General features: G+C 31.7%; 1 protein-coding gene across 1 annotated transcript in view; it reads left to right on the top strand.

Moving 5' to 3' along the window:
* SPOCK3 (SPARC (osteonectin), cwcv and kazal like domains proteoglycan 3) overlaps positions 1–15,672 on the top strand; it is a 283,598-nt gene extending 267,926 nt beyond the window's left edge. Inside the window, exons 8-11 of the mRNA XM_087816540.1 lie at positions 1,770–1,991; positions 7,950–8,012; positions 10,978–11,115; positions 13,368–15,672. Coding sequence (XP_087672666.1) covers positions 1,770–1,991; positions 7,950–8,012; positions 10,978–11,115; positions 13,368–13,540 — 596 coding nt within the window. The 3' untranslated portion in view covers positions 13,541–15,672. The remainder of the gene's footprint in view (positions 1–1,769; positions 1,992–7,949; positions 8,013–10,977; positions 11,116–13,367) is intronic.
* Positions 15,673–17,567: the final 1,895 nt, after the last annotated feature.

The following is a 17,567-nucleotide window of genomic DNA, read 5'->3' as shown; positions in this document are numbered from 1 at the left end:
TGTACTCTGTGAGAATTTAATACACCTTTAACATAAAGGGTGAATTCTTAGTTGTATTGTGTCTAACATTTGTTAAATATATGTGCATGTCCTATTTTCAGAAATATTCTTTTTTGTTGATAAGTTCTCAGTTGTAAGATAAGTTCTCCTCAGAGTAAAGCTACAAAAATTATTGAAATGTTAATGATACTTTTGTTTCACACTATAATTGACAAAAATAGGAAGGAAGAATGTGTTGAAACAGATAAGGATATTCACAAGGTACATCATAAAAGCTGGGCAAAGATAATTTTAAAATTTAGGTTTTAAAGATTGATGATCCGTCGTAGTAAACTCGTGGAGATGTGATACATGTGAGCTATTCCCTACTCCCAATGGCCTCCCAGCTTCCACACTTGCCCTCATTATACACATAACTGAGTGTTTCCCATTTAAAGTAAAAGTCAGATCATTACACTCTGCTTTTAATATTTCAGTCATTCTTCATTGTTCTGAGTAAACAGTCCAGAGTGTTGGCTTGAATCTTAGGCTCTCTTATCTCTTATCTCTCTTCCTGTCTCTAAACAGGAAACACTGGTGGGTGAATCCCTAGTTGCTGGCCTTCTGCTCACCTTCTCTGGGCGTTCCCTTATATCTAATCTACCCCAACACAGAGTGAGCCTTCAGGCTTTGGTGGAATCCCAGAGCAGTCTTTGCCTGTGGTCTGCATGGCCATACTAAACTGTCTTTCCCCCTTTGGCAGTAACAAGATAGTAAACAAGTAGATAAGCAAATATTCACCTGGAGGTCAGATGCCCATCTCTCCTTCTTGCAGACACTGAAGACTTTACCTGGATTCTCTTAGAGTTCTCCATGCTAAGCTTTGAAAGACAAAACAGTTGAGTCTTTCATTCTCAATAAGTAGGTGAAGGGAGAAGATAGCCTCTCTTCACTAACTCCTAATCCTTACTCAAAGGTAATGGACTCTTCTCTGTTCTTCCCATAGCTTATATTCAAAAAAGTAGGCCTCTCCATTGCTCAGAAAATTAGATTGGAAGGGATGGAGTGATTTCGATGCATACCAGAAATCTCATACCAAGATCTCAGTTCCTTTGAATGGTTATGCAGAATTTCATATATTGTTTTCTACAAGTTGCTTTCTTCATGTAATCCCTAAGCATATGACAACTTCTGGTAGAAATAGTTTCAACCAATACCTCAAACCCATGCTGTTTTAATAGTAAGCTCCAAGGGAATAGGGGCCTCATTTAGATTTTTCTACCCTGCTTTTCCAGAACCAAGGTCAAGACCTGGAAAGGAAATAGGAAACGACAAACTTATGTTTGCCATGGGTTAGTTTGAATGGGAGAATTCTGTTTTGATTATACAAACAATTTTATAAAGCAAAATGTAAACAATGAAAATAAATCAGAGAATTTCTTTATCTGCACTTTTATGAAATTGTCACAAATACCTTTTACCGCATCCCCATGCCTGTCATGGTGGTGCCCTGATAGGAAGCAGTAAATATGTTCTGAGTACACAAATACATTCCCAAAAGGCAGTGACATTTTGAGTCTGTTAAGTCGTCAAATCTGGAGTCAGTACCCATTTAAATTTTAATCCCAGTATCCTATAAGTGCTAAATAGGATTCAAAAATTAAATGCTAAATAACTATAACTTTATTTGCAATTATTCTTATATCGTGCCCTACACAATTATGTTACTTTATTTGGCTTCCTGCCGATGGCGACTTTCATCTTTACTCATTTTCTGTCTTTGCGTTTAGGATTTGATACCAGCATTTTGCCGATTTGCAAGGATTCACTTGGCTGGATGTTTAACAGACTTGATACAAACTATGACCTGCTACTGGACCAGTCAGAGCTCGGGAGCATTTACCTTGATAAGAATGAACAGTGCACGAAGGCATTCTTCAATTCCTGCGACACATACAAGGACAGCTTGATATCTAACAATGAATGGTGCTACTGCTTCCAGAGACAGCAAGGTAAGCGACGAGACACCTACCGATGCAGAGAGTTGACCCTCATGTCAAATTTTATCTATTCCTTCACGATTAAAAAATTGCACACTGTATCCCATTCATTTCAGTGAATGCTTTTCTAATTAGAGTGTTTAATACAAGAGCAAATAAGAAGCATGTTGAATAATATAATTCTGCTAAGGATGCAAAACATGCTAAATAAGATGAAAAATACTAATTAATATTTTATATTAATATACTTCATTATAGTTTCCATTATGAACTACTAAGAAGCACATAGAGATGAGAGCATTGATATTAAAAGTAATCATTAAAATTAATTTTCTATCTACATTGCTCACGATATTAAAGTGTTTTTTGTCACTACACTATAGAGTTTTAATGTTCTGTTTTGTGATCTTATTAAATGAGCTGAATGAACCACAGCATTCACCATAGTTATTTTTACTCATCTGATTTTAAAGTGACTTAGTCTTTCAAATTTTCAGAATCACGTAGCTTCATAAAACCTCACTAACACTGAAAGTGTCTTGCTTCTCAGGAAGAAGTGAGATAACCTGCACAGTTGGAATGAGGCTGGTTCTTTATTTTTCTTTATTCAGTAATGTTAATGTAATGCAAAATTGAAGTCATGCTTATATACGCAATCAAATGATAAATATAATTAAGTATGTAAGGGAAATAGATCTAAAAAAATTCATATGATAAAGTTTGGGAGAAAGTAAGGAAATACTGATATATGTAATTTGGTGTTAATTTTATAAAAACAAACTTGGAATTACTCTAATGAGATATACCTGCTATTATCACTGCTTTTTAAGATTTTTGACAGCTAATAGACTGAACAAACTACTTTAAATTAAATTTATGATTCTCAGCTTTTCGTATGGGAAACTAACACAATATGTAGGGCATTTTACTATATCAATTACTTTTTCACATATTAGTAATAGTTTAATAAGTAGGGATAAAATGATTATCATTAAGTGCATTAGCAGTGAGTCAACAGCAAGGTTTGTATAGTAGCTAAATTATTTATAAACCACTTTAAGTAGAGTTTAAAAATTAGATTTGCTTTATGAAAATATTCTGAGTCACACACACTCTCTCTCTCAAATAAACACATTGTTCACTTTATTATTATTATATATGTGCTTCCAGGTGATAGAACATCCTATAAACTACATCCTAGTTTTAGTGACTGTTATACATTGAATTTATTTAAAGAAAATAAAAGTAAATACAGGTATAAACTGACATAAAAAGACATGTGGTCTTTTGTTATGATAACAAATGTTATTTTAGTTTTTCCTGAGAACTTATGCAAAACCCATGGACACAGACAATAGTGCAGTGAAGGTCTGGGGAGGGGAGTGGGAACAGGGTGGAGGGGATGAATGGGGGGAAAATGGGAGACATCTGTAATACTTTCAACAATAAAGATAAATTTAAAATAATGTTATGATAGCATGTTTAAGTGTTTATAAATGGAAACAAAAATATTCTGAATACCTCTGAATGTTTCTTCAGAAGTTAATACTTTCTTCTTTAAAAACTCCTGGATTTTGCAATAATATTTGTGGAACTGATTAAAAATCTGACCCCCCAAATTTTTTACTTTGTATATTTTTCATTTATTAAGCACTTTTCTTCCAATGTGTTAAAATCTTTATAGTCAAGTGATGACATATTTTAGAACATTTTAATACATAGTAGAAATAATGTAATTAAAGGGTACCCAAGATGGTAAAAGGATTTTTACAACTTCCCAAAAGCTTAGGAGAGTTTACCTAATTATGTTCATCACTTTAATATTGTAGAAAATGTTACAAAAGCTCTGTCAGGGTAACTGACTTATTGAATTAGTCCATTAGGTAATTTCATAATAAACAATAACCATTTATTTAAAAACATTATTCAAGTGATTTACCTTATAAAAGAATGTTTTCCTGTTTATTCAATAAACAACAAGTTCTTAAGTTTGCTATAATAAATTTAATGTAAAAAGTTAAGTTTAGCTCTATAATAAACTTAAGAATATTTTTGTTTATTGAATAAACCAGAAATTATAATACAGTATATATAGGAAGAAATAAATATATATATAGAGAGAGAGAAAAGGAAAGGTATATAATTGGGTATTACTAATCTAGGTGTACTTAAAATTGCAATCAAGAATATAGTTGTATAATGTTAAAGATATCTGGACAGCATTACTAAATAAATACTTTATTTAATAATGGTGTTTTTACAAAATACCTTTCAAAAATTTAAAATTAAGGTTAATCTCAAGTTTAATAAATGGGGTTGAGAATTTAAATGTTCAAACAAGTGAAACACATGTCAGTTTCCAAGGAAAAATATGTTTTAACTGTATTAAAATGCAAATTTGTTTCTGTGACTAATTTTCTGAAATATGACAATTAAGCCCTACAAAATAGTTTGTAAAATTCTTTTTCTAAGTAATCATGAAAGAATGAGTAGGAGGAATACTGACTGGAGATTTTGGTTACCTTAGAAATTCATAACTTACTTTCATAAAAGTATATTCTAAGCCTCTACTCTGAAAAAGTAAATCAGTAATTAGTTGCTATTTCATTTGAAGTCCTGTTGTGTAAGATCCAGGAAAAAGAAGAAAAAAAACTAACTTTTATTCATGTTCATCTAGTCTTTCATATACATAAAATTATTTATTACTCAAATAGCCCTGTGAAAATACTGTTATTCCCATTTTATAGCTAAGGACAAGTTTATTGATCTCTAATAACTTCACATTACAGAATGAGTGCAGGAACTGGTATTTGAAACTAGAATCTTTGACTTTTGTCTGAGTGGTTTTAATCCTATGTTCTGTATTTACAAGTTAATTGTATATAAAATGCCATAGAGACATCACTGTGTAAGTTCTTGGCAAATCTGTTTAGTACAGGTGACATCAGCAAGTCTTATTTCAGTCAACAATATATCCAATATTTTTTCCTTGGGACTACAATGAAAAAAGATGATATTTTTAAAGGTTATTTGTATAATTCATCTACAGGAAGAGATATAAAAATGTGGCTCATGTGTATTAATTCTACAAAAGATGTTTTTCCTATTTAATGAAAGACATTAAATAGAACTTTGTCCTCGGGTATTAAGATTATTGAAATTTCTACTGATGAAATAAACCTAATAAAGTTATTCAAGTGTATCCATTCTGTGAGAGGCTACATGGATAATAAAATATTGATTAAAAAAAGAGAATGAGAGCAGTGGCCTACTGAGAGGCACATGAGAGAGCTGCCTGGCTGTGCATCTGCGGGCCCTCTTCGTAGTGCAGTGGACTATCTGCTTAGACAGCCATTCACAAACCTCCATAGTGGCTCCTGTATTTTCATTTTTGACTCTAAATTGTCTATATATATTTGACAACTAGTAAAAATATACTCCTCAGAAATGACTAGCTGTGAGTATAGAAAAAACACATTTGTATATTAGAACTGCTATAAACATATAGATACTACCTTATTTACTTTACCCAGTTACAGTTTATTCAGTTCAAAATTGTATGGGGAGATAGAACTGCATTGTTATCATTGAATTGAAAATTCTAGTATAGAAAATGTGTGAATGGCCCTAATGTAGAGGTTTGAGTTTTTAAATTGAGAATGCAAAACAATGAACAATGTTATTTTCAAAAACCACAGTTTGAAATTGAACTATTAAAAATTTTCATTCTTTTTTTTTCTTGTGTTTCTAAACTAATGTTTGGAGTAAATACTTGTAAATTTAATGATTAAATTAAAATCTGTATTTTATTAATGCATGATTCTCACAAAATCGTAAGCATGTGAAATCAGAATTTCCCATAAAGTTACAACACTATTAGGTAGTAAACAGAGTAGAGGAAATACACCTTGTGGTAGAGTTTGTGTGAATACCCTAAGCTGACTCTCCAGTCTAAACATGTCTAAACCTTCACGCAATTAGTTTCATTATTATCCTTTATCTAGATCAGTTATTTGCAAGTGAGGTTAAATAATAGGTGTAATCTCAATTTAGTGCTCCAAGTATCTTTAAGTTAAGGGCTAGACAGAGCTTCTTTTTAAATAATGGTAAAATATTTCAAAATCAAGTATTATGTGCAGTTGAACAGTCTCGTGATTTCTTTTGCAATGTTAAAATGTTCTCATATATAGAGCTTGTAGGACTAGTACTCAGGTTTATTTAGTGAGTTTACAAATTAAGTCAGACTCAAATACACCTGGATTTTTATGCAACTCAGTAGTGTACATATAAGAAATATTACTTCTACTTTACAGTATCTGGCCATTAGCAATTAGAAGAATTGCTTTCAATATAATATTAAAACTTCAGCTAAGATCTTTCCTCTTGGTTTTAAATGCAGATTTGAAGGGGAATACATTTTAAGTTATCTATTCTATAACCTCATACTATACAACTTGATTCCTATTTCTTTAGTGTTTAGTATAAGAGCCCCACTAGATTATTAGAAAAAGCAAAGCGCTCAAATGGACCAATTTCAAAATGAAGTAGAACAACAGCTAATTACACTTTTCAAACAAGTTCCTTTTTCTTCGTGGTTTATATTCTCCAAAGAAAAACATTTTGGCCTGACATATTAAACTATAAAATATATATTAAACACTATGACTCATTTCCTCATACCACATTATTTATATGCAAATTTAATAACTGCGTGTTGTGAGATTGGTATAGTAAAGAATTTTGAAATCATTTGAATTAATTATACTTTGCCATTTTCCTAAATAGTTATAATATAGGAAAATAGATACTAGTTTTTGCTGTTTGAAAAGTTTATGGTACAGTTTTTATATAGCAGTTATTAAAAGGAAGGTTTTAGAATATGAATGTAAAATACACTGAACTGCTTTTAGATATGAATATGTATTATATGTAAAAATATTTAATTATATAAATAATATAAACTGTTGTATCTATTGAGAATTTTATACTCCTAAAAGTATTCTCCTTTAAGTGGTTGAGTTTGAAAAATATCCTAACACTTGTTTCCAAATCAATTTAATGTTTTAGGCCTATTTATTTAAAAAGATGGCTTATGAGAAATTATGGTATATTATGTTCTGTTTCCAAATTGCATATACAGGGGTTGGCAAAAGTAGGTTTACAGTTGTTCACATGGAAAGACATGCAGGTTATGATTATTACAATAGCTTTGTTAACTCAAAAGAATGTCACAGTGGCACAGTGCACTTAGGCCTTCACTGTGTATACATTCTTGTAGTCTATTTGCTATACACAAGCACACTTTGGCAGAGTTTTTACCTACATTTTCCTGTCCCTGTGTATTTGCAGCATCTGGGTGAAATAAAAAGACAAAAGCCTGCCAACATTTTTCAGTAACAAAATTTATAAAGGTGTCTCTGATATAACTTGAAAGAAGGATGAACTTTTTCAGAGATCACTTTTTAATGCAAAGCTATGTGTCTGTATTATAGAAACTAGTTTAAGTGAGGGGAAAATGTTAGCAGTTATTTGTTTGGGTGGCAGTCCATCAGTTGGCTTTACATTGCTAAATTGATGGACCTTTTAAAAGTAAACAATAAGAACCATTTTTCATCATATAATAAGAATTTTACACCATTCTCTTGTTTTCATCCAGTTTAGTCATTCTTAGGAAAAGCAAGGTAATCTAATATTAATAATCAGGAAAGTCTCTCTCTCATTTTAGGTGGGTGGGTTGGTGGATGGGATGGATGGATGGATGGATGGATGGATGGATGGATGGATGGATGGATGGATGGATGGATGGATGGATACACACACACATGTTGTATCTCCCAAAGTAAAATAACGAATATGTAATATGTGTTTTCCAAAACCACATAAAAACTAACTGAAGTTTGATAACATAAAAATTACACTTTTTTTTTTTTAACTCTAACCCTTAAAGTAACATTTTTAACGTCATTGCAGACCCACCTTGCCAGACAGAGCTCAGCAACATTCAGAAGCGGCAAGGAATAAAGAAGCTCCTAGGTGAGTAATAGATCATTCTTCTGAAGTCTTTATTGCTTACATAAATAGCCCCAGGGAAACAGCAACATAAAATCAATATTAATTCAACAAAGATAGACTACACTAAATTTCAGTAACAAAATTTATGAAGTTTTTGAAAGCAATTAAACTTGCTTTTATTATCATACCTATTGAAAGATATTATGTCTGTTTTATTACCCTAATATAATGTTCATTTTGAGAGTTATTAAGTCAAAAAAGAAAGAGATTTAAACAATGCTCAAGTTAAAGTATCATCAGAAACTTCAATTATAATTCTGTGGTTAACAACTCAAGAGTTGATGATATCTATGTATATATGGGGAGAGAGACAGAAGGGTGACCTGAGGAACTCAACAAAATATGAACACACTTTTCAGTGTTTTTGATTAGCACGTTTTACTAACTTTTAGTAAGTTAATGTATGTATTAGAATGTTAGATCAATAAATGATAAATAATTCCAAATTTCACCCCCACAAAGCTATCAGATGATTAAACTATTATTTATAATTATTTTGTTTATTCCTAGAAACATTCAATTTTAAATAAACTCTTTTTGGAGCAATTTTAGATTCAAAACTATTTATAAAGACAGTACACAGTTTTCATATATTCTTTATTGAACCTCACCTAAAGTTACCATCTTACCATGTATCAAATAACCATTATATATTTGTGAAATTTAAGAAATTAACACTGCTATAATCCTATTCATTAAGCCTCAGACTTCGTTTGGGTTTTAGGAGTTTTTCCACAGATGTCTTTTTTCTGTTTTAGGATCCAGAGCAGAACACCACGTATGCAATGTTTTTAATGTATGTTAATGCCCTTGTGTGTTTAGTGGCACAAATTTTATGTTTTTTAATCTGATTATATATATTATGATATGCTATTTTTGTAATTATAATATTGTATGTTTAGAAGAGAAAATCGTTCATATTATTTGAAAATTGTTGGTTCAACATGAAAAGGTTTATTTTTTGTAATAAAGCATTTTTAGATGTGAAGCTTTACTAATGAGTAAAGCTATGTGTCATGTTTCTCTTAACTCTTAATAAACACCCACATATTATGGCTCATAAGAGGAAATAATACATTCATACACTGGTGTATTTGTTTCCACAAATCAAAGTTTAGCCATGTACAATGGGAAAAGCCATTGAAATTCAACTAAACATTGTTTTAGACTTGATCAAGGTTTAGTAGTGACAAAAAGTTACTGAAATTCAGGCTCTGATTTTTTGAAGTTACAAAAAAAAAGAAAAGAAAACATTAAGTGCCCATTTGGAAGGAGTCACCTTTTTTCCTCATTATATAATAAAAATAAAAGTCATTATTATAGAGTAGTGAATGTCTTAAATATTTTCCTTATTTACCTAGGATAGTGGTACCTGTCTGAAAATTGATCAATTCTGTGAGTGTAGGGTGCCATATGTTCCAATTTGCAAGTTCAGTCTTGGTTGGTGTCTGAATTTCTAGCATAATTATTAATAGTGCTCTCTTCCATTTCAAAGTATACTCGCCTAAAGATTATTTTAAATGAAATCACCCTAATTATACCTCATAACTTTCTTATGTCTAATATGTCAAATAATGTTATTCTTTTCACGAGGTAGAGTAAGAATGTTGAAATTTTTTCTTATTTTTGCTGGCGTTTAATCCACAGAAATGGTTCTTAAGTTTTGGTGATACTCTGTCTACCTCACTGAAAAACTAATAATGCAGATCTTTCAGATGAATTACAATTTTAAGCAAAATTGATTATTTATATATCAGAATTTTCAAGCATTTTAAAAGGAGATAACCATGATCCCATAAGGTTGCCAGACTAAATGAAAAGTATTTGATATTTTATCCATTTATTTAGTTGGTTTTGTTTGTTTGTTTCTTATTTTATTATTATTTTCTATATATATATCTTTAGTGATTTCAGAGAGAGAGAGGGAGAGAGAGATAGAAATATCAGTGATGAGAGTCACTGATCGGCTGCCTCCTGCACTCCACCAACTGGGGATCGAGCCGGCAACCCGGGCCTGTGCCCTGACCTGGAATCGAACCCCCATCTCCTGGATCCTAGGTCGAGCTGAGCCACGCCTGGCCGGGCAGTTTTTTTTTTTCCTTCACCAAATAACTCTAGTGTGTCTGGTCTCTGGGGGAAAAAGAAAATATTAGGAAAAACAAGAAAATTTTCTAATCTCCCAAAGCTTACATTGTAGTGTTGGAGTGTTTATTGAAGAATGTGAATTACTTCTAAGTTATTAAACATTTATCATTAGCAATGTGCCAAATATAACATTAGATATTATAGATATGAAAAATGTCTATCTTTCCCACTAGACTGAGTTTAAAAGTTTTTAATAAAACCAAGAAATCCCCAAATTCCCAATATGGAGGATGTCACAGTATAAGGGTACATGCGATGACAGACTACACACACCCCCCCACACACACACACACACTCACACAAACACACACACAAGGAAGAAGCATATCAGAAATCCCCCACCTTAAGAGAAGGTTTCATATGAAGTCTTATCTTGGGAGAAGGAGGGAAGGAGAGGGCCAGGTGAGAAAAAGACGTACATGAAGATGAAGCACTACTGAATCTGTAGAAAACAGCGTGGTGCAGAAAGAGCCTGGGATATGGGAATGAAGATTCAGGGAAACGTAAATAGAATGCTGGCAGTGATGAGTCGGTGAAGGGTTTGCTAAGTGGTCTGGCTGACTCAATATGCATGCCATTCATCAGATTTTAATTGTGTATTATACCTCTCAAAACAGTATCTTTTGCAGATTACACTTGCTTAACAAAAGAAATGTATGCAATTCATTATGACAATTCATTATGGCTACTCCATATCTGTATATCTTGAGTGAATTAATGCCTAATTAATCACTATCAAAAGGAACACACCTTAGTCATGATGCGTGTGTGTGTTTCATAGGACAGTACATACCCCTGTGTGATGAAGATGGTTACTACAAGCCAACACAGTGTCATGGCAGCGTTGGGCAGTGCTGGTGTGTTGACAGATATGGAAATGAAGTCATGGGATCCAGAACAAATGGTGTTGCAGGTTGTGGTAAGCAAAAGGGTATTTACTTAGTAATGTATCAAGCACAATATAAGTACTTAAGGATCTCATTCATTTGTTCAAGAGTTTAATGAGGCTGTAACAAAAGTACTCCTAGCATATTAAAATTTGTATACTTAATAAATGGAATTGCATCATTTAGATAATTATTAAAAAGTAGGTTCCTTTTACTACAGATACAGAAAGGATGTTAGCTGCCTCCTATTTTTCTCTGAGGTAAGCGAAACCTCTGTCATCCATTCTGTCCGAGTCAGCTAACCCTATCGTGTGCCACGTATACATATGGCGCCCTATTTTCGGTATACCTATGGAGTTGACTGGGAGTATGTAGTCTCACTGAGAGAAAAGTAACCTTTTTAAAGTAAAAGTCCATATACTGCAGCTATATGAGTTTGTTTCTTTATGTTTGGGTGATAAAAAATATAGTTTAATTGTTTGAAAGGTCATTATAATTAATATTTGAATTCTTTTTATAAGCATGCATTTTTGTGTATCAACCTAAAAATATTACAATTAAGTTGAGCATACATACATACATACATATATTTTAAAGTGTTAAATGCAACATCTTTTTTGCTTCATAAAATATTTTTCCAGAACTCAGTATTGTTGTTTGTGCTATGGAGAGTTTTGACTATAAAAGCCACTTAGCTACACACACAGAGAAACACATGCATACTTATATGCACTCACGCGCACACACACAGAATTAATGGACTGTTTTTTTCAAATAATACACTTGACCAAAGTCTGATAGACTTAGATTGTTTGATACACTTGTGATTGTTTAGAAATACACAAATGGTAAACAATAAAAAAGTAATCTCATTTAATACTTACTCACCTGTTCTGCATTTGTTTATTCCATAAGATTTTTAATGCTTGGTTTTGGTTTTCTGGCCAATGATATTAGATTTAAGTAGGGTAAAGTAGTACTCAGTCGCTACCTAACATAATTTTAACATACGTAGAACATGTCTTTGCAATATGTAATTGAAACTGTTAGTTACTTCAATTATCAGTGATGCCAGTGATGGATAAAGAATTTAAATTCATGTTATAAATAAAAATTTTATAGAAGTGAATTCAATAAGTGAATAGGGAAATTGTTTGGGGAACATGACTTCTGGGTTTTCTTAGCATGTTGAACTTACTAAGAAAATACGTGAAGTGGGAGAATAAAAATAACATTTTATTCACCTAAGATAGGGATTTCAATGTGTCGTATTATAAAATCAATCAGATTATAAGTGTTGGGTTACATTAATAGGATATGTTATAATTAGCTACCAAAGAATTATAAGACTAAAACATTAGAAAGGGTAGAACATAAATACATACTAACATTAGAGGAGTTAAAAATAAATACATATTGAGTTCTATGTGTATCATTACCTCCACAGATAGTAATGTAATAATTCTAAATGTCCTTTGAAAATATTAACTGGCTATGTTAGTTTTCTATTGTTAGCATAACAAATGCCCACGGCTCTAGTGGCTTAAACCACACAAATTTATTCTCTTACTGTTCGGTATGTCAGAGGTCGCCCACGGCTGGCCTTGTGATGAACATCAAGGTGTCTTCGGGGCTGCGCTCCTTCGGGGGCTCTAGAGAAGACCTGTTTGGTGCCTCTAGAGCTGCGCACATTCCTTAGCACATGGACCCTTTCCACCCGTTCCAAAGCTAACAGCGTTGCATCTCTCTAACGGTTCTTTTTGTGGTCAAATCTCCCTTTAACTCTGTCTGGGAAAGGCTCTTTCATTTTAGACACAAATGATTATCTGGGCCCGAGAGAATAATCTAGAGTAATCTCCCTATTTTAAGATCCTCAGTTTAATCACATCTTCAAAGTCCCTTTATCAGGAGAGGTTACATATTTGCAGGTTGCAGGGATTGGGAATTGAAGATCTTTGCTGGGCAATTACTTTGTTTATTATAGTAGTCGAAGAAATTTTTAATTCTTTGTCAGATTCAGAGTTTGACGTGGACCCTGTAAAACCTGGGCTGGGATCAGTATTCCCAAACTGGAAATCTTACATATCAGACCTCAGTAACAATTCTGCTTTTAGGTACATACATTTTAACAAATACTAGAAAATGGGTTTTTCCTTACCTTTGTTAAATAAGCTAAAGAGGAGGTTAAAATTTTATTAACTGTCTCAACTTTCATCAGATTTTGATATTCTTCAGAAATTATTGTACTAAGTCAAATAACATTAATGTTTACATTTTTCCTAAGCTATTGACTTTGAGATCTCTGGAGATTTTGCAAGTGGAGATTTCCATGAATGGACTGATGATGAGGATGATGAAGATGACATAATAAATGATGAAGATGAAATGGAAGATGATGATGAAGACGAAGGGGATGATGATGATGATGATGGTGATGATCATGATGGCTACATTTGATGGGAGCAGAGATCAAATAAATTTCACATTTCTATTATTTACAGAGTGAGAGCCTATTGAGAATTACCTTCATGCCCCCAAATAAAATGATTCTAAAACTCACGTATATTTTGTATAATTATTTCAAATATTGCAGCTAAAGTTATAGAACTTTATGTTTAATTAAAAATCACTTACTTTGAGTTTTTATATGCCTTAGAGAAAACATAAAACATATATGGAGTCTAGCCAGGTGGAAAAAATTTATGAAGAGCTACTGTTATAAACAAACAAATTTTCCTAAGAACAAACTATGTAAACCTCCCACAAACAATAATCAGTGTTTGAGGTCGTATGTGTTCTGTTTCCGAGAGATACTCTAAGTTAACTTTATAATAGCTTATTGGTGACCTGAATCCCCAGGATTTTTTGAAAATATGCATGACCTTAATTGCAGTTCCAAAGTAGCATTTTTCCCAAACCTGGAGATGAATGAGGGGATACCACACAGGGTAAGAAAAATAAGGAGTCCTGCATCGTGTTTACATTAATAATGATGGTTTTCATTATTGAGTTATTGTGGATGTGGTAGGGTATTTTAAAAAATGGCAAGTATGGAAAAACCATGGATTCTGAAAGTTAAAAACTTAGTTGTTCCTTCTAATTTTTATTTTAATTTGGATAGCAGTCTCATGTAGATATTTTTATACTCTTAAACAGCATGATTTCTTTACTTTCTAGATTTCTTTATCTTTCTGACCAGCAACTTAGGGTACAGAAGTTAAAGTAGGAAGACAAAGGAAAGATTTATTTAAATTATATTTTCACATATAGTTTGTCATATGCCCAATGTCAAATTCAAAAATCTTAGTTCTGGTTTTCTTTCCTATTTTCGATAAAAAAAATTTGCATTTAATCTAAGAATTATACCATTTTTGTTATTAGTGTTGAAACTTAGAGAACGTATTGTATGGTGCCTTGCAAAATAGAAATAGAAAGGTTTTAGCATGCATACCAATATAGGATATTAGGCAATATATAAGCACACCTAATTAACAAAGTAATACCAATAAAGGTACTGCTGCTGGAATGAAGAAAATGGAATATGTTTCTTTCCTTTTTTTCTATTGTTACATAATTGCCATGTGGACTTGTTTATGATTATTGTGTAGAGTAGCATTTAAGATTTAACTGTAATAAATGTTACTTTAATTGCTATATTTAAGTTAGCATGTTAATTAATTATGTAGGCCTTTCAGCACACCATCACTTTTAAGTATATCAGACCTATGGTTTTGTGCCCATAATAAAAATGAAAAAAATCTGTTGACTATTTCATATTAATATTATAATTTAAACAGTGGGTCAACTGGTTTCCCGATATACAATTCACTGAAAGTAAAATTGGTGGATTATTTCCATTTGATTAATACACACTAAAAAAGAAACTTTAATGTTGACTTTATGTAATATTTAAAGCAAAATGCATTTTCTTTTTTACTGTTTATGTATAGTTTACAAAATAAAGAATCTTGTAACCAAATTAAACTGTTCCTTAATGATTTTCTGGGGTATAAATAGTAGCATGGAGCATTCTTAATCTCTTTTTTTAATGATTATATTACAAACCAGGAAGAGTTTTGAAAATTTTGAACTTCAGATTCAGAGCTCTTGGTGTCTTGAATATTGTTTTTGTACCCATGTTAAAAATGTTTTTTGTCTGTTGGTTTAATTTTTTTTGTTGTCTGAGCATCACAGTAGATCATTCTCTTTGTTGAAGATGGTAATTTAAAACCCATTTTTGTGGTATTGTACTTAACATATTTAACTAAATTTCTATAGCAACAGCATTTTGAAGAGCGATAGAATAACTTTTTTAAACAAATGTATAGGAATTACAAAATCTAAGGTGGGTTGATTGGAAAAAGACAAATAATCTAATTCTATATGTAGGTTTAGCAAATGAATTTAAAGTAACAAATATAGTGGGCTCATAGCTAAGCTATTAAAAAAAATCTTTCAGGCTCTCAAGAAAGCAACTAATTCAACAGTAAGTATAAATTTGAAAATATTTACATTATTAAACTTTTTATAATGAATATGTGTACAATTTATATTTGTATATATGTATATAAAAATTCTATTTGTGTGTATATTAGGTCTTTTGATTATTTCTTAGTTTTTGATTCTATACAATAATTCTTATTTATTCCAAAAATATAAATATTGAGCACATACTATAACCTAGGCACTATTCTAGACACTGTAGATTTATTGGTGAACAAAATGATTATGAAGTTATTATTCTAGTGCGGAAGATAGGCAATACATTTATCTCTAGCCCATAACATAATGTAATTGCATTACCAGTGGGGGGAAAAAATCAAAGCTATTTTCTAGATTTAATTTGAATAAAAAGCAATGTGTTTTGAACCCTTAAGAAGAGCTCTTGAAACAAACTCAGAATTTTAAAAGAGCATTTTTTATTGAAAGGAATCAAGCTACCCTAACATTTTTTTCTATCTTAAGTCAAATTCTAAGGCATAGGCATGAAATCATACCACATGGTAAGCCTTGTTTCACTAGTGTTATCATAGGGAGTGCACGTGCAAAATACAAACTACAAGACAGTTGGAATCTCATTAAAATTTAAACTCATAGAAGAAAAGAGTAGAAGCATACAGATAAAATATCAAATGTTCCTGGCATGTCAGACTCCAGTGTGGAAATTTATGAATGTTTTTTGTTGTGCATATTTAGCATGACAATTTAGATAGGCTACATAATGCTAAGGGGGAAACAAGCTAAATTAAAAACAAACGTACAACATTTTTGATATTGATTGAAAGAACACATAGCCTAAGGCAAACCTTGTATTGTTGCCAATCTTTTAATAAAGTCAATCAAGCCAAACTAGCAAAATCATTAGAGTTTCATAATTAATAAAATGGATACCAAGTACTTTATTCTCTGTATAAATATTTACATATTTTAATTTTATATGAAGCCAAAGAAGAGGTGAAAACTAATTCACTAAATAAACATCGATCCATATAATCTGCTCATAATTTACTTAAATTGGTTTTAGAGAATTTCGTAAATAATTATTTGCATTGAAACAAAAATTCCATGTGTTTTGTATAAAATGAGTGATACCATGGCTGTATGCAGTAGGTCATTCAGGGCCCCATACTTAGTCTACTTTGCAAGATTCCCTGGGGGATGGAGAAAGCAAAACAAACCAAACAGAGCCATCATCATCATAAATGAGTTTGTTTTGTGTAATAAATAATAGCACAAGTGCATGAATACACATGCACACACACATTGAGTCTATTTTTTTGTCTTTGATTTTAAAGAAAGTGGCTAGATAAATTCACATTTATTTATCTTGTTCATGATGAAGGAAGTGTACTAGAACATATATCATAGATTTTTCTGATGAAGTACAAAAACATAAGAATTGAAAATATCTACAGTGGTACAAATATGTCAATAAATGATATGAGCTCCCTGTAGTTTATGCTTTTCCACATTACTTTAAACCTAATAGCAGATATTGAGGTTAATACAATGAAAGCATTTTCATTCGTATTGGTACACATTTTCATATGAAATAATATTAGCTTTTGACTTCCATGCCTTAAATATTTTCCATGACTTACAATGATTTCATAAAAATTTTATCAGTGGTTAAGTCAATAAACAAAGAAAACATCTTAAACATTAGCTGCATACAGTACATGTGTCATCCCTCCTGGGGCAAGGCAATTTGGAACATTCTTTTTGAATAACCGCTATTTCCTCAATTATATATGAATTTCTGCCATCTCTGTACTACTTTAATGTCCCTTTTACTTATTTGCTACATCCCTCAACAAAAATCTTAGCAAGTAAAATGCATATAAATCAGTACATCAGAAAACATGATTTAAAATGACAAAATCATAAAGATAAAAATTTCATCAGCCTGTATACCATATCACACCCATATTCAACCCTTTCGAAGACATCCTTGGGGAATTTATTTTTCATGTAGTTGTAATGC

The sequence above is a fragment of the Miniopterus natalensis genome, chromosome 4 (genome assembly GCF_054644295.1).
Source record: "Miniopterus natalensis isolate mMinNat1 chromosome 4, mMinNat1.hap1, whole genome shotgun sequence".
NCBI lineage: Eukaryota > Metazoa > Chordata > Mammalia > Chiroptera > Miniopteridae > Miniopterus > Miniopterus natalensis.
The sequence above is the reverse complement of the archived record's forward strand: the minus strand, read 5'-3'. Positions and strand labels throughout refer to the sequence as shown.